Source organism: Lichenostomus cassidix, chromosome 9 (assembly GCF_008360975.1).
Source record: "Lichenostomus cassidix isolate B80296 chromosome 9, HeHo_3.0, whole genome shotgun sequence".
In the NCBI taxonomy this organism is placed as follows: Eukaryota; Metazoa; Chordata; class Aves; order Passeriformes; family Meliphagidae; genus Lichenostomus; species Lichenostomus cassidix.
The window spans coordinates 22,945,685-22,967,693 of record NC_139490.1 but is presented as its reverse complement, the minus strand read 5'-3'; the positions used below and the strand labels follow the sequence as shown (position 1 = coordinate 22,967,693).

Below are 22,009 nucleotides of genomic sequence, written 5' to 3'. Positions count from 1 at the left end.
CAGGACATGTGCCAGGTTTATCCAACAACTGGTTTATTGACATTTGTCAAAACAATGCAACCATATACAAAAATTCATCTTCACAAGAGTGCCATCTTCCTATTAAAAAACCTGTTGGATTTCCTTCATAAAAAATTGAAACATTTCCTTTTCACATGTATAAAAACAGCGCTGCTGGTTTGTACCATGAGGATGCAGGTGATGTCCCAGGACACCTGGTGTGCTGGATACCTGCTCAGCTTGGACACTAACTGTGGGGACAGCTCTGCAACAAGGCACATTTCATTTTCCTCCAGTGCCAGGCACCTCTCAATCACCACCAGCACATTCCTGGGAAGGCAGCAGTGCCCAGGAATCCTGAGGTAGCCAGGCAGTCCAATCCACACCAAGGCTGGCAGTTGTGTCCAGTGGGTGCAGGAGGCATGGCCAAAGTCTTCATGAGAACTGGGCTGAGTGGATCACTGCCCAGAGCTGTGGAACAAAATAAAAAGAGCCAATTTTACTCCCAACACCAGTAAAGAAAAAGGAATTCAAAGACTGAATCAAAAATAAAATTACTTTCTAATGGTTTGAAACATGCCATGGCAGAAGGGCTCGATAAGGGCAAGTCTCCAGCTCCTAAACCACTTCTGCTTGGGAAGAGTAAGTGAGAATTATCCAGTGTTTCATTGTAAGAATTACCCAAAGTCTCATTGAAATAATGACCCAAAGCCTCCTTGAAAGAATGACCCAAAGCCTCACTCAACTCTCTTTAGTAAAAACTGAGATGGGTAGACAACACCCAGAGTTTCTTTGAAAGAGCAGCTACTCCAATCAGTTTTATATCACACTGCCTTTACAGATGACTCCAACAAATCACACTGAACAAGGCAGTGCTGAGGACACAGATTTCAGCTGAAAAGGGGTTTTGACAGCCAAATAAGAGCTAAACCCAAATGCCAGGCTCTTGGGAGAACATTCACTCAACAACTCCTACTTTTCCTACCTCCGCCTTGGCTGGGCACACAAATACAATTCTTAGGGGTGGAGAAGAGGCAAGAGAAGGAGGCCTTTTACTCACCTCCCTTTCCTTCTGCTGCCCAGGAATGTTTTCCTGCCCAGGACTGTTATCCTGCTGCCTGCTTGGAGCCCATGGCAGGAGGGACCAGGCTGTCCAGCTGCTGCCGGTTCCCTGTCTGAACCAGCCACTCATAGAATTTATTTTCTACCAACGTCTGGAACTGTTTCCTCTGATCCCTGAAACAGAAACATCAGCAGAAGTAGGAAAAAAATCACATTTTTTTACAGTATTATGTTTCTACCTCACCTTCACTATCCAAACAAGCCTCCAGATGTATCAGGAAGAGCCAGGCTTGGTTCCTGAACCTTGCAGAGACAACCAGAGGTTTTTGCCAAGTGAATGTGATGATAATGAACCCCAAAGGCAGAACCTGGCAGAGGTGGAGAAGCTATAAAAAATTCCCCATCCCACCAGCCCAACCACCCTGCTCCAGGGCTGCCTCCACTTTCCCCTCAGAGCACAGCTGAAAAACTATCTGAAAAGGGAGAAAACAAAGATTACCAACCAGTGCTCAAGCACTAAGGACATGAAATTCTGTTCTGACAGCACCCAAGAGGATGGGGATCAGGGAAAAGATGCACCTGTAAGCACTCCTCACCTCATTCCCATTGCTCATAATAAACATTTGGGGATTTTATGGCAAGCCCAGCAGTAACAGGGTAGCCTACTCAGCTCAGGCTCCCTGGCAATGGTCAGATGCCAAAAAGCATCTCCAGAACAGCATCCCAGCCCTCTGGGATCACCTCACCTCTGGAATTTCTTTAGCCAAAGGTGGCACAGGTGTTGTATACCTTTTGATGGACTTTTTCCAGGAGTTTACACAATTCCTTTCTGAGCACCAATAAAAGAGGAACATTTTTCAATATTCTGGAGATTTTATGCAGGTTTGCTTTGAATCCATTCTTAATCTGATGTGCTAACCCTATTTTGTACAGGGAAAAGCAGGAAACCAGCTCCAGAGGAGGCCATGAAGGTGATCAGAGGAATGGAGCATCCCTCCTGTGAGGAAAGGCTGAGAGAGCTCGAATTGTTCAGCCTGGAGAAGAGAAGCTTCAGGATGACCTAACTGTGGCCTTGCAGTGCCTGAAGGAGCTACAAGATGGAGAGAGACTATTTACAAGGGTCTGGAGTGACAGGACAAGGGGCAATGGCTTCCCACTGCCAGAGAGCAGGGTTAGATGGGATATTGGGAAGGAATTGTTCCCTGTGAGGGTGGGGAGGCCCTGGCACAGGGTGCCCAGAGAAGCTGTGGCTGCCCCTGGATCCCTGGCAGTGTCCAAGGTCAGGCTGGACAGGGCTTGGAGCAACCTGGGATAGTGGAAGGTGTCCCTGCCCATGGCAGGGGGTGGAATCTGGTTGGATTTTTAAGGTCCCTTCCAGGCCATTCTATTCAGTTTTGTCCCACTCAGCCTCAGAGAGGCTCCACACCCTTTTTTCAAGTTGAAGGCTGCTCTTTGTCTGATCTCTTCCATTTGAGCCATTCCCCAAAAAGCAGGGTTCTGGGACACAAACTAACCCAAATTCCTCCCCACTGAACACAAAGGCAGCCACTTCTTTCTTCCCTTGTGGATTTATCTTCTCCAAGAGCTTTTTCTCTACCTTGATCTGCTACTGACCCTGAAAGACTTTCTGTCTGATACGCTCAGAAAATGAATAAACAGGATTTTATGCTTTTGCAAGTTGTTCCTCAAGCTGTCTTCTTGGTCCTGTCTTACGGGGGTTTTACTTTCAGCCTGGCAGGATTTACATTCTTTTTCTGCCCCACTTTCCTCAATCAGACAACTTCAACTTCTTGAAAAGACGTCTTCTTATTTCTAACACTCTCTTTCACCTCCCCGCTCGAGCACAGCAGCTTTTTTCTTTCTACAAGCCTGATATCCTGTTTGCTCTAAGCTTCCTACTTGTCTCCCTTCTTGTTTCCCTGCCTGCAAGAGGCAACAGACATTTTCCACTGTCAGCTGCCCAGTTTCTTTTCAACAAGCTTCTAAACTTGCCAGAGTTTTCCCCCTTCATGGCATAAGCAGTGAGCTCTTGCCTCCTATGACTGCGGCAGACGATGGCAGCTGTAAGCACATCATCCCTACTTCCTCACACCTCTTTCACAGGAAGGTTCTGACAGACCAAACACCTTCCCAAAACTGTGGTGGGAAGCAGCAGCCCAACAAGGACAACAGCTGGAGTGGGAAGCACCCTGGATGAGGCTGACAGACACGATGGATGACTCCAAATTGAGGGCCAAAGTCTGTTGCCTCTCTGCTGCCCCTCAAGACTCAGGGCTGGGAGTTGTGAAGGTTTTTTGTCCCTTCTAGGTCACCACCACTCTGCCACCCTCCTCCTGTAGCAAAACCCCACCCCGAAATCCCTTCTCTCTCCCAGTCCAGAGCTTTTTCAAACTGCACTTTCTCTGCTCAGCACAGAGGCACCTGGATTTCAGAAAGAACATGGGAAGCACAGGGAGCTCCTCCAAAACAAGGAACCATCAAATGAGCTGGAACTCCTCAGCCTGGTACAACAGGAGGTGCTGCCAGTTTGCCTCAAAGGAACACTTTCCTATTCCGTGTTTCCCACAGGATAAACACCTCCAAGATCACTGCTATCACCACCCAGTTACACACCCCTTAGCAGCCAGCAGCTGACACAGAACACAAAGAAAATCTCCCCAGCTTAAGCACAGTTTAGGGGACAAAACTTGCTCTCATCAACTCTTTATGGATGGATGTTTGAAATGGGGTTTTATCCCCAGTCTGTGCTTGCCAAGGAAGCTGGCCAGAGGATTCCATGTGATCTGCTCCAGAGGAATTTCAAAGCTGCTGCCCATAAGGTGATCTGCTGCAATGATCCATATCCACATTACCAGCTCACCTCAGAAAGGGCTGGCACAGGCGTTTAGAGCTTCAATCCCAAGGTAAAGTTTGGGCTAAGAGGGACCTCAGGCAGCTCAGGGTGAACACTCAGCCCTTTCCCAACCCCCTGCCAGGGTGGGTCCTTCACCTCAGCAGTATCTGGGAATGCTTTTCCTGGAGTCTCACAAGCTGGGAAAATGCAACCACGAGAAAGCACCTCCTTTGGAGCAGCATGGGCAAGGGAGGGGATTCTCCCCCTTCACTCCACCTGCAGAGCTGCCTCCAGCCCTGGGATCCCCAACATAACAAGGATCTGCCGCTGTTGGAATGAGCCCAGAGGAGGCCACTGAGATTCTGGATGCACCTCTGCTCTGGAGCCAGGCTGGGAAAGCTCGGGGTGTTCAGCTGGAGAAGGCTCCAGGGAGACCTCAGAGCCTCTTGCAGTGCCTAAAGGGGCTCTAGGAGAGCTGGAGAGGGACTATGGACAAGGGATGGAGGGACAGGACACAGGAAATGGCTTCCCACTGCCAGAGGGCAGGGAGAGATGGGATATTGGGAAGGAATTGTTCCCTGGGAGTGAGGGGAAGCCCTGGCACAGGCTGCCCAGAGAAGCTGTGGCTGCCCTTGGATCCCTGGAGGTGCCCAAAGCCAGGCTGGACAGTGCTTGGAGCAACCTGGCATAGTGGAAGGTGTCCCTTGGCAGGGGGTGGCACTGAATGAGTTTTAAGGTCCCTTCCAACCCAAAGCATGTGGGGATTCAATGACTCTGAGCTATGCCCGTGAGCATTTCTCTTCCCACTTTCCCAACCCGAATCCCAGGACTGCTAATTCCCACCATTCCAGAACCAGCCTGCAAGTCACTGCTCCCACAACCCAAGCCATCCCTCAGGGATTTCTGAGGAACCTCATCAAACAACCCTCTGCCCACGTGGCTGAGCTTCACTCACTTGGTCAGCCCTGCCTCCTTCACCATGCGCTGCCACACCTGCACCTTCTGCTCCCGCTGCCTCAGCACCTCCTGGTACTCCTGAGGCAGCCCCCCTGGTGTCTCCACCGTGTCTCCTTCCATCTCAAAGGGAATCACAAAGGTGTAGAACTCCGAGGGGGGCAGGAGCCGGAAGACGCCCGTGTCACCGCTGTCCCTGCACACCAGCATGGGGCTGTCCCAGTAGTTTGGCAGAGTGGCCAAGCCCACCTGAGCCATGTGGTCTTCCAGCATGGGGTAATGGGTGTGGAAAGGGGCAAAGCTGACCGCCTGGTTCCCCGAGAGGATCAGGGGCTGCATGGGGGTGAGAATGTGGAAAGTACAGCCGGCGGTGGACGAGAGGGACAGGCGATGGCAAACCGCGATGACCTTGACGTTGTCACAGCTCTGGACGTGGACTGACATCTCCACAGGGCCCAGGACAAAGGTGCTGTTTCTACACTTCTCGATGGTCACAGACCTGCCAAAGAACCACGGGATGGTTAGGGCTGGAAGGAACCTCCATCTAGTCCAAGGCAGGGTCACCTGCAGCAGGTGACACAGGAACGTGTCCAGGTGGGTTTGAGATGTCTCTAGACAGGGAACTCTACACCCTCCCTGGGTAGCTGTTCCAGGGCTCTGCAGGGAAGGGAGCAAGGGAGGGAGGGAGCAAGGGAGGGAGGGAGTTCTTCCTCTTATTGAGGTGAAACCTCTTGTGTTTTACTTCATGGCCATTGCTCTTTATCCTGTCTCTAGCACCTCTGAACAAAGCCTGGCAGCACCCTCTGGCACCCCCTGGAGATCTCTGTATGGATTGATGGGATCACGTCTCAGTCCTGTCTTTTCCAGACTAGCCAGGCCCAGCTCCCTCAGCCTTTCCTTGTCAGAGACATGCTCCAGTCCCTTCATCACCTCTGTACCTCCAGTGGACCTGTTCCAGCAGCTCCATGTCCCTCCTGTCCTCAGGAGCCCAGAGCTGGACACAGCACTCCAGCTGTGCCTCCCAGAGCCAAGCATAGGGACAGGATCACTCCCTGCCCTGCTGGCAATGCTCTTCCCAGTGCCCCCCAGGACACCCTGCTGGCTCAGGTCAGCCAGGAGCCCAGCTGTGCCCCAGCAGAGCCCAAACTCACCGCAGAGGGGACAGGAGGTAAATGAAGGACTCGTTGCAGCGATGGATTCTGATGTGAGCTCCCACCAGAGTGTCTGAGCTCTTGGCCAGGGTCTGCCTGTACACCTGGCTCATGATCACCATGGGGGGCACCTCGGGCACCAGCCGGGCACTGCAGGCAATCTTGGCTCTCCTGGTTGTTCCTTCCACTGCAAAACAAAGTCCACAGAAGTTTGGGATCCAGCAATCCCTCAGGAAAATAATCAGCCCCGAAGTTTAGGGATGGTACTTCCCACACCAGTCACATCACTCCTGATGTCTCCTGGGCAGGTGGACAGCATGAGGCGCCAGAAATTCCAGAAACTGGGAGACAATGAAGGATCAAAACCACCTCAAGATTATTTATTATAGGAGCCCTGGGTGAGGACTCTCCATTCCCACCAGACTGTTCCCAGACACTAGACAGCTTAGCAGGAAGATCCTGAGGGCAAGTTTGAATCAGGAGTTATGTGTTTTAAAAAGGGAAATGCTCCCTCTAGGACACAATCCTTAAGCCCTTCTCTCTCCTCCCTAACCCACTGCCCTCTTGGGACCCTGCAGTCAGGGAAACAAAACATTGAGTTAAATTCCTTATCCTAAGGTGAAAACTGCCTTGGCTCCACTGCCATGTCCCTGCAGGATTGGAGACAAGGAAACCTAGACCAGGTCCCACCCCACTGCCAGATCCCTGGTCAGCAACATGAGCCAAGTTCCCATTTCTCGTTTTTTTCCCCTAGATTTTATTCATACTATTTATCTATATTTATTTTTCTGTATTTCTAAATTTACTTCTGTAATTCGAATTTTCTACATTTCTATTTTCTGATTTCTCTGTATTTCTGCATTTCTATTTCTTGTATTTCCATATATTTCTACAATTTCTGTACACTTCTGTTTCTTTTTTCCATATTTCTATTTCTATAGATTTCTAGATTCCTATTTTCCCCCATATTCCTATTCTCCCTATGTTTTCCCATTTCCCCATGTTTTCCCATTTCCCCCATGTATTCCCCTTTCCCCCACACATTCCTTTTCCCTCATATTCCCATTTCCCCCAATATTCCTTTTCCCCTACATATTCCCTTTTTTTCCCCCACATATTTTTTTACCCCCATATATTCCTTTTCCCCCATATTCCCACTTTCCCCAGGTATTCCCTTTCCCCCATATTCCCACTTTCCCCAGGTCTTCCTTTTCCCCCATATTCCCTTTTTTCCCCCTACATATTCCCATTTTCCTGACGTTACTTTTCCTCAATATTTCTATTTTCCCCACATATTTCTTTTCCCCCATATTGCCATTTTCCCTACATATTCCCATTTTCCCCACATATTCCTTTTCCTACGTATTCCCATTTCCCCCCACATATTCCCATTTTCCCCACATATTCCCTTCCCCCACATTCCCACCTTCCCCCACATATTTCTGTATTTCTAAGAACAACTTCCCAGCACTTTTTCCCACCTTGCTGTGCCCAGGCCAGCTTCTTCCCAGCCTTGAGGCAGACAGTCATTCCCAAGGGATTAGCGGTGAGCGCCGAGCGCAGCCAGCTCTCCAGCCTGGGCAGGGAGAAGGCTCTGGTCACCTTGGAATATCCATTGTGCCCGTGGCAGGGCTGCCTGAGGGCTAACTCATGGAGGGGCCACACTGCCCTGGAACTGCCCACAGTGCCCTCCAGCAGGAAGCTCAGGGCACACACAGCTTCGTAGGACACCAGGCTGCTGCAGCCGGAATGGGAAGAGGCCAAGAGCTGCTCCGGCTCCAGCAGCAGCTCCAAGATGTCCAAGAGGTGACTCTGCACAAAGGCAAGGTGCTCCTGGTCGTTCCAGTTCTGGGGGGGCAGGAAAACACACAAGGGGGTGAGTTCTCCATGCTGACAAGCTCCATGGATATCAGAGATACAAATCCTTGCTTGGAATGCTTCTAAAAGAAGGAAAACCAGGTCAGGCATGGTGCTCATTCCTGCTGCTTCTCTCTTCCATAGCTGCAAAGTCATTTCCCCACAAAAATTCAAAATAAAACATTTCCCTCCAGCTCAAGTATTACCAAGTATTCCCTTCTAGAGAGCAGCACCAGGCTTTCCTACAATCCTACACAAATCCAGGTGGCTGCTGCTGGCATTGGAAGGGAGGAAACAAATCAATAACTGCCACTCAAGGTCTTGGAGCTGCTCCACTGGAAAATCCCTGCAGCTGTGCCAGACCTGCAGCCAGGGTTCAGTGCTGCCTGCCAGGATGAAAAGCAGAGGATCATTTCTCCACAGTGAGTGCACCAACAAACCATCCAGCTCTGAAACAATCCTTAGCTCAAATTCCAAACAATCCTTAGCTCAAATTCCTCCAGCCCAAAAAAGCAGGAGACTGGAATTCTGGCAGAGCTTAGTAAAGCCAAGCTTTGCTGAAGGAGCACACAGCTGTGATCACACCTTGCCCTCACCACCTTTGTTCAGTATCCCAGGATAAAGTTACCCAGCTCCTATTTTTAATGATTGCAGCTTGCCCCAAGCAGCATTTCACCAGCTCATTCTGCTCACAGCAGCAGGTCCATGCCAGAATTCCAGAGGTTTGCATGGCCTTGCATGAAGTTACCAACTGTAACTCATTCTCCCACACAGAGCTGCCCACGGGACACATCCAACTCACTCCTTCCTAAACACTTGGCAGTATTTTGAAAGGAAACAGCACTTCCACGTGGTTGAGCTACAGCTGAACAACCAACTCCCCTCTCAGAAGCAGAATGTGATGCCAGGGAACACCCTGGGACCCAACCCTGTACACTGGATCATGGGAAAGGCACTATGAGTGTGAGGAAAGCTTCCTGCTTGACCAATAAGAAAAGCGTTGCTTCTTAAAAGGAGACTTACCAAGACTCCCAGGGAATTTTCAGTCAGCTTTGGAGTCCAGGAAAGTCTCATGGAAAAGTTTTTAAAACCTTTTTATAAACTACAGAGAACGCACCAACTTCACTTCGTTTACTATGGAACAGTTCTGCAACTGGACCTTGCTGACAGTCTGCCACAAGCAGAACCCTCCCAGGAGCAACGCAGCCCCTTTGCAACCCCTCAGGCAGCTCCCCGGGCAAGAAGCTGCTGCACGGAGAGGATCCCACAGGCACGAGTACCTTATTCCCGCCGTCCGATTTCCCAGCCAGGCTGGGAGACTTGGTCCTGGGGCTGGGCCACTCGTCCCCGAGCAGAGACCTCCGCAGGGAAACCTTGTGGAGCTGCTGCACGTACAGGAAGAGCAGGAACTGCAGAGTGTCCACGGAGAGCTGCAGAGCCCGGGAGAGACAGAGCAGAGTCAGGCGGGCCGGGCTCCCCTTCGGGCGGGCCGGGCTCCCCCCGCCCTAGGCCGGCTCTGGGCTCTTGCCTTGCTCCGCTCCCGCTCCAGCTCCTCGGCGCTGGCACAGGCCGCCTGCACCTCGGCCCAGCGCAGGCGGACGGCCGGGGCGAGCCCCAGCAGGCCGCGGAAGAGCTCGAAGTAGAGCCAGGCGATGTCGCGGCTCAGCTGCAGCTTGCCGCAGGCGATGTGCCGCCAGCAGGGCCAGCTCAGCCGCGGGAAGAAGCCCTGGTCGGCCCGCGCGCGGGCGTAGGCGGCCGCCTTGCGCAGGTAGTGCGGGGTGAGGCGGGCGGGCGGCGGGGCGGGCAGCGCTCCCGCCAGGAACGGCTCCGTGCGCACCCACAGCCGCACCGGCCCCGCCGCCATCGCCGCCGCCACTTCCGGCTTCCGCCGCGGGCACCATAGAGACGGCCCCTCCCTCCCGCCTGGAGCCGCTGCTCATTGGCTGAGATCGGAAGCGCCGGGGCGGGAATAAGAAAGGCGCTCGCTGATTGGTTGTACGGCGGGAAGTCACCCGGGAGCTATGGCGGGGCGTGCCCGGCGCTCTCGGCGGCGACGCTCCGGCAGGCGATTGGCCGGCGGCGGTGAAGTGTGAGCAGTCCATTGGCCGGCGTCGCTCGGCGGCTTGCTGCCATTGGCTGGCGGGGAACACCCCGCGCTCCCATTGGCTGGCGGGGCCGCCGGGGCAGGGGCGCTGCGGAGCCGCCCGGACGCGCCGCTGCCGCCGCTCTCCCTCAGCCGGCAGGGCAGGGCTGGGCCCGCCATGGCCCCCGCCTGGATCGGCCGCCTCTGCCTCCTGCTGCTCTGCCTCTGCGGGGAGGCCGCCGCGGGGTGAGTGCGCCGGGCCGCGCCCCGGGCCTGGGGGGTCCGCCTCAGCCCCGGGCCTTCCCCCTGCCCGGGCTCGGCGGCCGTGGCGCTGACGGGACCCCGCTCGCTTCCCCTCACGCCTTTCCCCTCGCCCCTTTCCTTCCCCGCCTGCCTTCCGTCCCCTCTCTCTCCTATTCCCTTCTCTCTCCCATTCCCCTCTCCCCCTCCCTCCCTCCCATCCCCGCTCTCCTTCACCCTCTCCCCGTTCCCCTCTCCCTCACCTTCTCTCTCCCTCCCGGCAGGAGAGACTTCTACAAGATCCTGGGGGTGTCCCGCAGCGCCTCCATCAAGGACATCAAGAAGGCCTACCGCAAACTGGCGCTGCAGCTGCATCCCGACAGGAACCCCGATGATCCCCGGGCGCAGGAGAAGTTCCAGGACCTGGGCGCTGCCTACGAGGTGAGGCCGGGAGCGGGAATGTGCTCCCCGGGCTGGGAGGGTGGATGGGGCTCGCAGGAAAACGGGTTGGAGCTTGGCCGGTGAGACTCGTGAGGATTCGTCCTGTAACATTCGGGGGAATGGAAAAGGAGGTTTGGAGGAATGTAAAGGCTCTTCCATAAGGGGCAGGTGGAGTCCATCCTTCCCCTGTTGCCATGTCGAATGCCATCTGCCCCTGTTAATATATTGAATTCTGTCTTACACCTTTTATTATCACAGAATTCCAGGATGGTTTGGGGAAGGGACCTACAGATGATGTCACACCATCCCCTTGCCATGGACAGGGACACCTTCCACATCTAATTCCCCTCCTTCCTTCTCCTTCTCATCAATTTCCATCCTGTCCCTATTACTACACCAAATTCCATCCTGCCCCTGTTACTACATCGAATTCCAGACACTCTCCCAAATGAAAACCAAAGGTACAGAGGATACCAGGTTGTTTGGAGAGCTCCTCCTGCCAGAGGACAATCCAACACCTCAGCTCTCTCAGCCAGGAGGAAGCCAAGGCACCAACTTAAAAGTTCTCTGGAATTTATTAGCAGTTCCTCGAGGGAGAGGTGGAGGTGCAGCAGCTCCAAGTGTGTGTAGGGCCTGGCTGGGATTAGTCTGAGCTGATGGCAAGTGAAAGGTGCTGGCCTTGCCTTTTAGAGGATATTAAGTGGCAGCAGTAATTGTGGATATAGGAAGTAATTGTGGATGCAGGAGGATTGCTGTTGTTGCCATGATAATGTTGTGGCATGCAAATGATCCCTCACACTAACAGCACTGTGCTTTAAACCAATCAAATATAGATTGTTTCATTGCCCAAAGGTTCAAAGTCAAAGCCTTCTTTCCTTGGCTGTACATAAATAGTGATGGAATGTGGTTTCTTCCCTTTCAGTCCTTTTTGTCCTCCTTCTGTCACTGTTGGGCTCCACCTGCTCCTGCTCTCCCCTGTGCAGCAGAGAGACCCTGGGGGAGATGGTGCTGAAAACTTCCATTAGCAAAGATTCCTAGCAGTGACTTGCTGTTTGGGTGGGAGGCTGGCATCCTTTGGGAAGAATGCAGCTGCAGAGGAAAGGGTTTGTAGCCTGGCTGCTGCTTCCCTCCCTGGTGCTCTTCAGATATGCAAATATTTCTCAAATGAGGAAGTGAGAGAACCAGCTGGAATTTATTTCTCTGTGTTCAGAAAGAAAACCATTCACTTTAGTTTTGTCTCAGAGCTGGGATGCCTTTTAGTTCAGACTTAAATAAACTGGCTTAACTATCACAGGAAAAAGAGGGAATATAAAGAATTTTTTTGTGGATTAAAGTAATTCCCTGTCACTTCCAGCACCTGAGGATTGATGCATGTGGAGCTGTGAGCTTGGTGCTGCTTCTGTGAGCTGGGATCTTGTTGGCACTTTGTGCAGGGAAAGGATTTCTCTGCCTCCTCTCTGAGTCACAGGTCATTAAAGTCTTCGCCAGCAGTTGAGATTATTCTTTTTGTTTAAAATTTGGGTGGAAAATGGTTGTAAAATCAAATCAGAAGTCCAGTATTGATGAGAGTGGGATTTGGAGGAAGGTTTTGATGCCCTGCAAGGTCTCTGTCTGTGTTTAGCCAGGACAGCTTGGAAATCCTTCTGCTGAATTAGCTGTGGGATGCAGGGCCTTGATTTTACTGTTTTGGGCAAAATGGAGCCAGAATTGGGTGTCCCTTATAACCTAAACCAGGATTTTCCTCACCATAAAGCCTCTTTTAACAGCACCAGTGCTCAGGGTCTGATTATGGCAAAGCTTTCCCAAAAAATTGAGGGAAAGTAGGTTAATGAACCTGCTCAGTCTCTTCATTTTCACGGGCTCAGTGATTCCACCTCAGAGCTGCATGGTCTGGATTCAGTTGTTTCAGTTAGGAAGGAGACTGATCCCAGGAGAGGGAGCTGAGACTCTTCTACAGAAAGTCAGGAGTCTCAGGATGGATTTGAGAGGAGTTTCCATGGGAATCTCAAGTGTCAAAAGGAGGAGTGAACCCTTATCTGCTGGGTGAAGGTAGTAAAGTCATGGCTGATTGTTTCCCTTACACTATCCCAGGTTGCTCCAAGCCCTGTGCAGCCTGGCCTTGGACAATTCCAGGGATCCAGGGGCAGCCACAGCTTCTCTGGATACCCCAAATCCAGGTTTTCATCTCTTAGCTGCTTCTCCACCTGTTGAGTTGCTTCTCCACCTGTTCCCACTCCTGTCCAGCCTTCTGAAAGCCAACCTGGCAACTCTGGCCTTCCCAGATTGGATCAATAGGGGAGGAAGGGGAAGGAAGACAAAATACGACCAGAGACTCCTGGATGTCTGAGGAGGGAAAGAGCAAAGATCAAAACTCAGGAATTCAAATTGGTGCTTTATAGTCTTAAAAGTAATGACTGAGACAGAGCAGGGTGGGTATGTGTTTATTTGTTTCAGTGTGTGCTGCTTTGTAGGATTTGAGTTACTGTCTCTGGTACTTCTTTAATGTTTAAGCCAAACTCAGTGTTTATGTTTTCCACGTTGCTCCTGCTTTTTTAACGAACAAAATGTGCTTTTTACAGGCTTAACTTCTCTAGCCCAGCACAGCAAGCTGGCCTTCTGTAGTGGGAGTGCTGGGAGCCTTCAGAGCTTTGTCCAACACCTCCCTCAGCTCCAGCTGAAAGCCTTTCCTACATCCCTGCCTTTCCAGGTGCTGTCGGACGAGGAGAAGAGGAAGCAGTATGACGCCTATGGAGAGGAGGGCCTGAAGGATGGGCACCAGAGCTCCCATGGAGACATCTTCTCCCAGTAAGGAGGTTTAACCCCTCTCGGCTGTCCTACACTTGCTGCTCTTTTTGTGATGCTGCATTTTGTGATGCTCAACACCCCTTTGATGTGGTTTTTACCTGGCCCAGGGTTGCTGATGTGAGAGCTGGGAATTTGAATAAATCCATTTACAGAGTAAATGTCAATGGATTACACTGTATCCCACATGCAGTTTCCAGTTTTGGTGTGCACCAGTCCTTGCTGCAAGCATGAGCCAGGGGAGACTTCCCACACAGGCACCTCTGAGCACTGTGGGTGATTTTTCAAGTGCAGCACCTGCTTCAAACATGTGGAAACTTTCTCAGGTTCTCTGTGTGTGATTGGGGTTTAACCTGTTGTCACACATCATTTTGGGGACACCTTGCCTCCTGCAAAGTAATGCTGTGGTGACTTGCACAGCACCTGTAGAATTTGGAGCATTAAAACCCAAAGGCACATTGCTTGGACAGAACCTGATTCTCTACCCTTTTGGATAAATTTGCTAAAATAATTCCTGAAGTTGCTCAGCTCCTGTAATCCTGGCTGAGGACTTGCACTGCTGCTCTGCTCTGTTCTGAGAGACAATATGCAGGATTCCTAGGGAGTTTTCCTCACCCCTCTTGTCTTTAAACGACTGAAAACCAACCTGTTGGCAGTGGCTTGCAGTGCTACTCAGAGTTTACACCTTGTGGTAGCAGCAACTGCGCAGCAGTGCAGCACAGAGAGCTCAGATTTTGAGTTGCCTTCTCCAAACCTTGTTTTCTTTAGTGCAGAAAACCTTTCCAAAGTGGCTGCTTTGTTTGAAAGCTTTAACCTGTGTCCTGCAGGAGCAAAAGGAGCCTCCTAGATTTACTCTGCAGCTTTAGGGCTGAGGAGGCTGTCCTTAAGCAGGCTGGAAGCATTTGCCCAGAATTCCTGCCTGACCTAATCAATGTGCTTAACTCCAGCTTCTTCGGGGACTTTGGATTCATGTTTGGAGGAAACCCTCGCCAGCAAGACAGGAATATTCCCCGAGGAAGTGACATCATTGTGGACCTGGAGGTGACACTGGAGGAGGTGTATTCAGGAAACTTTGTGGAAGTAAGTTTACTTGTGTCAGTGTTTCCTGGTGTTCCCAGGTCTGAGGTGCCTGACCAGTGCTCAGAATATCTTCTCCCAAAGAACACAGCTGAAATAGATGCTCCTTTTCTCACTGGAGGATGTTGTGATGCTGTTTCCTGTGGTTTAGTGAAGATACCACACATTTTTCCATCTGGCAGTGTCTCCAGAAAGTGAGATAATACTAATTTATTGGCTCTTAGTCACCAGCTCAGTTTGTTAGTGCAGCAGCCCAGTTGGAAGAGGTGTAAATTGTCCCTCTGTAGAATTTTGAGATATTTGAGGGGCTGTTCACAAGCTTCAAATTCACTTTGCAATTCTTGCAAAACCACATTCAAGATTTTTCATAGTTTCCCTTCCATGGCCAAACATGTCACTGCAAGTTTCCAGATTATATAACTGAGAAAAGTATGTGGAATTTTTTTTTTGTTTTTTTTTTTCGGTTTTGTTTTGGTTTTGTTTCGTTTAGTTTTTGGGTTTTTGTTTGTTTGTTTTAAGCATGGTCCATATCTGGTGCTGACAATCCCTCCTGTTCTGCATGTTGGCTTTTCCATTGATTGACCTTGAGATGTTCCATCCTAGAGTTTCCTGTGTGCAAAAGTGTGCAGCAAAAGGAAAGAAAATGGTGGTGTCAGAGAGAGATTTTTCTGGTATTTAATGTGTGATCACAAGGTGAAAACTTTTGTCGGAGTATTTTGCTGAGGCCACATTTGGAGCTACTGTGGCAGCACCACACAAAAATCTATCCCTGCTCATGGCATGGGGCTGGAATTAGATGATCTTCAAGGTCTCTTCCAACCCAAACCATTGTCTGTTCAGAGAAATCCAGACCCTTGTGGAGACCCAGGAATTCTGGCATCAACCTCTCCCTCTTCCCTGCAGGTTGTCAGGAACAAGCCAGTGGCAAGACAGGCACCTGGCAAACGGAAATGCAACTGCAGGCAGGAGATGAGAACCACCCAGCTGGGCCCTGGGCGCTTCCAGATGACTCAGGAAGTTGTTTGTGATGAATGTCCCAACGTCAAGTGAGTTTGGTGCTCTTTCCTGCTCCGCAGAATTGTGTATTCTGAGATTTTGTGTAGTGATATAGGGATGTGAATTCCAAAACCCACCGCTAGGTGGGGGAAAGCACCTGTATTCCCAGGAAGAGTACAGGACTTTGGGAAGCCTTAACGCCGGGCTCTGATTTCCAGGGAGCCACTCTTTATTCTTACTGCAGAGAAGGCCACCTCTGTTGAATGCAGAGCTCCCCAGTTTCCTGTTCCAACCTTTTATTCCTGGCAGGGGAAGCTCCACAGCTAAATCTGCATGGGAAGCACACAGGTGGGAGCAACTGGATATGGAATGTCAGGCTGTAGTCACACACCCAGATGGTGGCCTGTGCATTTAGGAAATCTAACTTTGCCTTCTCTGCTCCCTGAGTCTCAGCTCACCAAAAAGGCAGCACTGATCCTCCAGCTTTAGATGTGAGCAAGGAGATCACATGTGAGCTTGTGGGGGTGTTCTCCTTACCCCAGTAACACAAATTTAAAGTCAAGATGAAGTTGAAATAAATAAATACAAAAACTGAGTGCTGGGTTGCTGTTTCCGTTTTCAGGCTGGTGAATGAGGAGCGGACGCTGGAAGTGGAGATAGAGCCAGGGGTGAGGGATGGCATGGAGTATCCCTTCATTGGGGAGGGTAAGTGTGTGCTCAGCTTTGAGCTGCTCCTTTCCCATGGTGCTCCATGGCACTGGCAGTGCCCAAGCCCCTCAGGTTTGCAAGTACTGTGTCCTCTGCATGTGCAGAAATCCAGGAGCATGTTACTAAGTCTGGAAAACACAATTCCACTCCCTTCACTGGGACTGGGACATGCACAGAGAGAGCTCTAAATCAGATGTCTCACAGAACACTTGAGCAGGAGCACCTGTTCCAGCCTTGAGCATGTGGAGGGATGCCCTCTGCCCAAGGAGATGAAGCCCTTCAATGACTGAAGGGCATCATTTGCATGCAGGTCTTCCAGAACAGCAGAGTTGTGACCTCACTGAGGCAACACTCAGAAAGTCCTAAGCTCTTAAGCATATGTTGAAGCAGAATTTTAGTCATCTAAAGATCAATTAGTTGATTTTTTTTTTCTTTGACTTGGGAGCTCCAGGTCTGTGTTTAACACCCTGCTTGTCTCTCCACTTGTTCCTATTTCCCTTAAACAGAGCTTTTCTTTCTCCCTCACAGGTGAGCCCCACGTGGATGGGGAGCCAGGAGATTTGCGCTTCCGAATCAAAGTTCTTAAGTAAGTCCCTGGCCTAGTTAGGCTCTTGCTTGCCTAGATGGAGCTTGCCCTTCAGCAAAGCTTGTGCAGTCCTGGCACTCAGGGCTGTGCAGGGTGCTCAGCCCTCATGGTGCTGGTGGAGCTGGAATTGATGCTGTTAAAAGTAGAATTATCCAAGTATCTTAACATTTTTGGCTTGAATTCACCGTGTGTGATTCAGATGGAATATCTCCTTTTTCCACAATTTCTCCGTTGTAAGGAAATGCACTACTAAGAAAATTGCTGTGTGAGTCAAGGCTTCTTGCCACACCTCACCACTCAGTGCCCTAGAAATAGAAAAGGCACTTATCAGTGCATATCTTACACAGGAAAATGAAGCTAAATCTGATTCATTCCTCACTTCCCTTTCTATTTGGGATTCCTCCAAACTCCCAAATAGAAGGAAAGAAGCTCAAGGACCTGTTTCCCCTCTAGGAAAGGAGAAAAGTTCAATGGCTCTTATTTCCACAGGCACCCAGTATTCGAAAGGAGAGGAGATGACTTGTACACAAACGTGACTATCTCGCTGGTCGAGGCACTGACAGGCTTTGAGATGGATATTGCCCACTTGGATGGGCACAAGGTGAGGCCCAGGGTGCTGTGTGTATCCCAAATTCACCTGCAGCTCTGTGCTGAGGGTTGGCTTGCTCAGGATCTGGTTATCTTCAGTATTCCCTCTGCTGGAGCATTGCAGGCCAATTCCCAAGGAGCCAAAATGGGCTCTCTACGAGGGATACACAGCGTGGGTCTCCCTTCCAGGCTGTCCCAGCAGTGGGTGCTGTTAGTTCTGGCATGTGTCCAATAAAACTGCCTGGACCCATCAGATATCACTGGTTTTGGCAAGGAATCAATGCCAGTTGGAGCTTTGCAGTGGGTTGGAAAAAGTGTTGGAGCATTGGGGTGCACACAGAACACAGACTGTCCAAGGAGGTGGTGGAGTCCTCATCCCTGGAGGTGTTCAAGGAACTCTTGGATGTGGCCCTCAGTGCTCTGGGCTGGGTGACAAGGTGGGGATCAGCCGTGGCTTGGACTCAATGATTGTGGAAGTCTTTCCCAACCTCCCTGATTCTGGGATCCTGGATCCACAACACTAACAATGTGCTAAAACTCCTTTTCCTGCCAGGTTCACATTGCCCGGGATAAAACCACAAAACCCGGCGCCAAACTGTGGAAGAAGGGAGAAGGGCTTCCAAACTTTGATAACAACAACATCAAAGGTTCCCTAATCATCACCTTCGACGTGGAGTTCCCCAAGGAGCAGCTGACGGCCGAGCAGCGGGAAGGTGTGTGTCCAGAGCCCACCTGAGCCTGGCCCAGCTCATCCAGGGGCTGGAGCAGTCAGGAGGGGCTGTGCTGTCCCTGTGCCCCTTGTCCAACATAACACACTTGGCTGATGGCCTGGGATTAACTCCCCCTTTGCTTGGAAGCAAGGAAGCCTGGCTGCTGCGGTTGGAGCTGAGGCTGGGATGTGCTGCTGATGGAATGCAGCTCTTGGCAAGTTTGCAGGTGCTTTGTTTTGGAGCTGCCCATCTGTCTGACCCCACAGCCTTGCTGGGCTTAGCCTCTGTCTGCTTTGCCTTGGCTGGAATGGGATCACAAGGCGTTTTCCAGCCCCTGCTGCTACTTTCTTGGAGGAAAGTCTTGTGGAAATCTCTCTGCTGCCGAGGATAAGGAATGTTGTACTGTGTCAGGAGAAGGGTTGTTCCTCTCCACAGCTCCTTCCACCTTACTCCCTCTAGGAGAGATCTGCTGCTCAGCTTCAGTGTTCAAATGGAAACCTGATGAACCATGTAGGAGTCCTGAAATTGCAAGGAGGGTAAATCCTGTGCTCCTAATTGGGAATTCTTTGTTCCAGCAGCCTCTGTGGTTCTGCTGCTCTGTGTCAGAGTAGGAGTCAAGGGCTTCATCCTCTCCATGGGACGAAGATATTCCTGGCATGTACCAGTGCAGCTCTTTAGGAAATCCCCATCCTCAGAACTTCTTTCAGGGCTTCTTCTGAAGTGGATTCACTTCTTTTAGTGGATTTCCTGGAGTCCTCAAGCTTGTGGTGGGAAGCCAAGGCCTGGGTGGGTTTTATTCCCCCTTTGGCACTCACTGCTGCCTTGGCCACACTGTGCCAGCTGCCACGTTCAGTCCAGTTGGTGGCTGCAGCTCCAGGTGTCCCATGGCTCTTCCTGCAGCAGTTTGGGCTGGGAAATTATGCCTCTGGGCTGGGCTTAGAGTGATCCTGCTTTGTGCTTTTATCCTTGGGCTTTCCCCCTTGTTCCAAGAGTGTGGTACAGGGCGCCATGACCATGTCACTGTGAAGTCTCAGTCCAGGCTCTGCTGCCTTTCCAGAAGCTTCATCAGGCATCAGCAGCTCTGAAACAGGTGTGAGGTTATTCCAGCTGTTGCTCTTGGCAGTTTAGAGGACACTGGGCAGGGACCAGTGACAGAAGCCTCCCTGCTATTGACAGAATTGCTCACACATCTCTACGGATATCCGGGAACAGAGAGATGATGGCACTGGCATGAGTGTATTCAGGCACAGGGCATTGGGTGTTCCTCTCCCTCCTAAAGGAATTCCACATTTCCCAGGGGAAGGTGACTGGGTGGGCAGTCAGATGCCTTTGTGTGCTGGGTATCTCCAAACATCTGTGATTTCAGGAGTTTTATGAGGGAATAGGTCTATCCCTGCTCCCTGTGTGGCAGCAGTTCAGTGTACTCATTCAATGGAAAACTGTAGGCTTCAGAATTCAAAACATCCCTTTTTTCCTTATTGTTGGCAGTGGTCCTCATTTCTTATCTCCTGACCACATGTTCAGCTCCTGGGGCTGTCAGAAGATACTCTGGCTCTGAGAGCACCACCCTGAGCTTTGGAGTCACAGAAATAATATCCCTTTTTCCTGCAGCGGGAATTGATCGCTGTTGATCAGAGCTGCCTCTCCCTCTGTGCTGTAACCTGTCACTTCTTGTTGGTATCAGCAACATTTCAAAGGAAAAACTGACTTCAGGCTCCAGTAAAAAGTGCCTGAAGTGCAGTAGCACCAATTGTTAGGATTCCTGTTGGAATTCCTGATTAATCCTCAGATATGTGATGAAATATCCCGTGCACTACTGAGGGTGTATTTCAGGCCAGAGGTGTGGGAGCTGCCAGGAAATGAAGTATGGGATGGTGTTAATCCCACTTTTGTCAGGGTTCCTGGAGCACACCTTTCACCAGACACAGCTTTCCTTTCCAAGAACCAATCCAGGAGCCACACATCCTCTTACCCACCAGCTGGGAAGTGACTTGGAGCCTCCTCTGGATGCAGGAGGGGAAGTGAATTTGCTGTGGAGAATGACCTGTTCCTAATAAGGAGCAGCTCCTGGACAGGGGTTCACTTTCTCCTGCTGTTCCTGAAAAGAGTTCAGGAATCTCTGGCCATCAGGCGAGGAGCATGAGAAGTTCTTGCCCGGCAGAGAAATGTGCTGCTTCCAGTTACTACTTCCAGAACAGATTTCCAGTGTTTTACCAGAGCTACTGTGACCCTTACACATCACATCACTGGTTTTCAAGGACAATAGAATGCGTAGCCAAAAACATTTAAGGGTAGACAAGCAGGACAAGGGTTGCAGGGAGACAAACTGTCTTTTAGCAGGATTTCCTGAAGGATTTACATGCCTGAAAGGTTGGAATTTTCTTCTGTACAAATAAATTGGTTGATTTTATTACTGATAGGCAATCTAAACCTCCCCTGAAGCAACTTGAGGCTATTTCCTCTCATCCTGTCCCTTGTTCTGTGCTAGCAGTGCCTGAACCCCACCTGGCTGCCCCTTCCTGTCAGGAGTTGTGCAGAGCCACAGGGTCCCCCTGAGCCTTGTTTTCTCCAGCTGAGCTCCTTTCCCAGCTCCCCTAGCTGCACCTTGTTCTCCAGATCTGTCCTCAGTTCCATTCCCTTCCCTGGACGTGCTCCAGCACCTCCACATCCTTCTTTTAGTGAAGATTATTTGAAAGTTACCCGCAGTGTTGGGAGTTTCCCTCTGTTTTGGGTGCTGGTTTGGGCTTAGTGGTTTTTGAGGCTGCTCTGAGCCATGTCCTGAGGGGCCCCAGGGCAGTGAGTGACCAGGCTGAGTTAATCAGAGGGGACTCCCTCTGTAATCTCTAGAAAAACAGTGACACATCCATCCTTGCCACTCTGCCTCCTCCGCTCCGTGTGGACTTGCCCTTTAAGCAGCAGTGGAGACCTGCCAGCCCTTCCCTGTGGTGCGACCCCAGGAGATGAGCTATTATGGATTTAAGGGCTGACTCACTCTTGCAGCCTGTTTGGTAGGAATGTGATACTGACAGATCCTTGAACTGCCACTTCCTTGGAATATTGCATGGAATTTCGGGAAGAGGTGTTTGAAAAGTCATTCTGACGTCTTTGCTGTGCTCTGTGTGTGACACTCTCCCTTCCCTTGCAGGTCTCAAGCAGCTGTTGAAGCAAGGATCAGTGCAGAAGGTCTACAATGGATTGCAGGGATATTGATGTGTGGAAAAATTGGACTTCCCTGGAAATGCAAAGTCAGATTTGTTTGCGGTTATTTCTCCTGCCCACTGTAGAAGGGGAAAGAGGGAGGGGGGTGATGGTTGAGGTTTAGCTCATTTTTTGGTTTGTAAATGATGGAAGTGCTCAGAGCTGGGGGAAATACTTTTTCAGGACATAACTGGTGCTGCCTATCATGTTCCACGTCCTGGAACAACAGAGATTCCTTGAGCAGGAACACATAGGTGGGGAAAGGAGTTTTAAAATTCCACACAGATTGGAATTTCTGGTTTTTAAATATATTTTGATGTGACTTTTCTTGGCCATCTCAACATACTTTCATAGCTGCTCCTGCTTTTTACGTCCTTTGTGTCAATCTCTTCCAAATTCCTGTTGTTTTGGGGTGGTATTTTTAATCCCAGCCCTTCCTCCCCTTCCCCTCTGAGTCCAGAGTGTGGTATTGGTTCAGAGTCTGGTTTTGAGGCAGGAAAACTGGTGCTGTTGGGAGTGGACTGGGCTGTGTCCCACAACTGGTTGGGAAAAGAGTCTCTCAAGGCCTCTGTGGGCTCTCTTAACTACCAAGTCCCAAAAGTCAACTCCTGGTTTGAAATTTGAAGTTGCACCAGCTTGGCAAAGACTCCTTGGTCATGGTGGGATTTGGGAATGGCTCCTCATGGCCTTGGTTGTCCCTCGTTGTCCCCACATGGAAGCAGT

The 22,009-nt window shown here is 50.7% G+C and overlaps 2 protein-coding genes across 2 annotated transcripts; one reads left to right on the top strand and one right to left on the bottom strand.

Annotated features, from left to right (window-relative positions):
- Nucleotides 1-16: 16 nt before the first annotated feature.
- On the bottom strand, nucleotides 17-9,757 carry TBCCD1 (TBCC domain containing 1). The gene is made up of 7 exons (XM_085069940.1): nucleotides 9,386-9,757; nucleotides 9,138-9,287; nucleotides 7,482-7,848; nucleotides 6,001-6,187; nucleotides 4,851-5,348; nucleotides 1,061-1,236; nucleotides 17-471 (listed from the first exon to the last, which is right to left on the bottom strand). The coding sequence occupies exons 1-6, from the start codon at nucleotides 9,719-9,721 to the stop codon at nucleotides 1,107-1,109; spliced, it is 1,668 nt and encodes a 555-aa protein (XP_084926066.1). The 5' UTR covers nucleotides 9,722-9,757; the 3' UTR covers nucleotides 17-471; nucleotides 1,061-1,106.
- A 270-nt stretch (nucleotides 9,758-10,027) lies between these two features.
- DNAJB11 (DnaJ heat shock protein family (Hsp40) member B11) lies at nucleotides 10,028-21,613 on the top strand. Its single transcript, XM_085069939.1, has 10 exons — nucleotides 10,028-10,186; nucleotides 10,465-10,621; nucleotides 13,329-13,426; nucleotides 14,371-14,503; nucleotides 15,404-15,546; nucleotides 16,119-16,201; nucleotides 16,733-16,790; nucleotides 17,280-17,391; nucleotides 17,932-18,091; nucleotides 21,234-21,613. Exons 1-10 carry the CDS (start codon nucleotides 10,119-10,121, stop codon nucleotides 21,296-21,298), a joined length of 1,077 nt encoding a protein of 358 aa, XP_084926065.1. The 5' UTR covers nucleotides 10,028-10,118; the 3' UTR covers nucleotides 21,299-21,613.
- The last annotated feature ends 396 nt before the right edge of the window (nucleotides 21,614-22,009 follow it).

Excerpts from the sequence above, each read along its gene's own strand:
- TBCCD1 (XM_085069940.1), bottom strand. The coding sequence starts at position 9,721 with ATGGCGGCGGGGCCGGTGCGGCTGTGGGTGCGCACGGAGCCGTTCCTG. Across the intron at positions 7,849-9,137 it reads AATCGGACGGCGGGAATAAG|AACTGGAACGACCAGGAGCA; the intron begins GTACTCGTGCCT and ends CTGCCCCCCCAG. Across the intron at positions 6,188-7,481 it reads GCTGGCCTGGGCACAGCAAG|TGGAAGGAACAACCAGGAGA; the intron begins GTGGGAAAAAGT and ends TTTGTTTTGCAG.
- DNAJB11 (XM_085069939.1), top strand. The coding sequence starts at position 10,119 with ATGGCCCCCGCCTGGATCGGCCGCCTCTGCCTCCTGCTGCTCTGCCTC. Across the intron at positions 14,504-15,403 it reads ATTCAGGAAACTTTGTGGAA|GTTGTCAGGAACAAGCCAGT; the intron begins GTAAGTTTACTT and ends TCTTCCCTGCAG. Across the intron at positions 18,092-21,233 it reads GACGGCCGAGCAGCGGGAAG|GTCTCAAGCAGCTGTTGAAG; the intron begins GTGTGTGTCCAG and ends CTTCCCTTGCAG.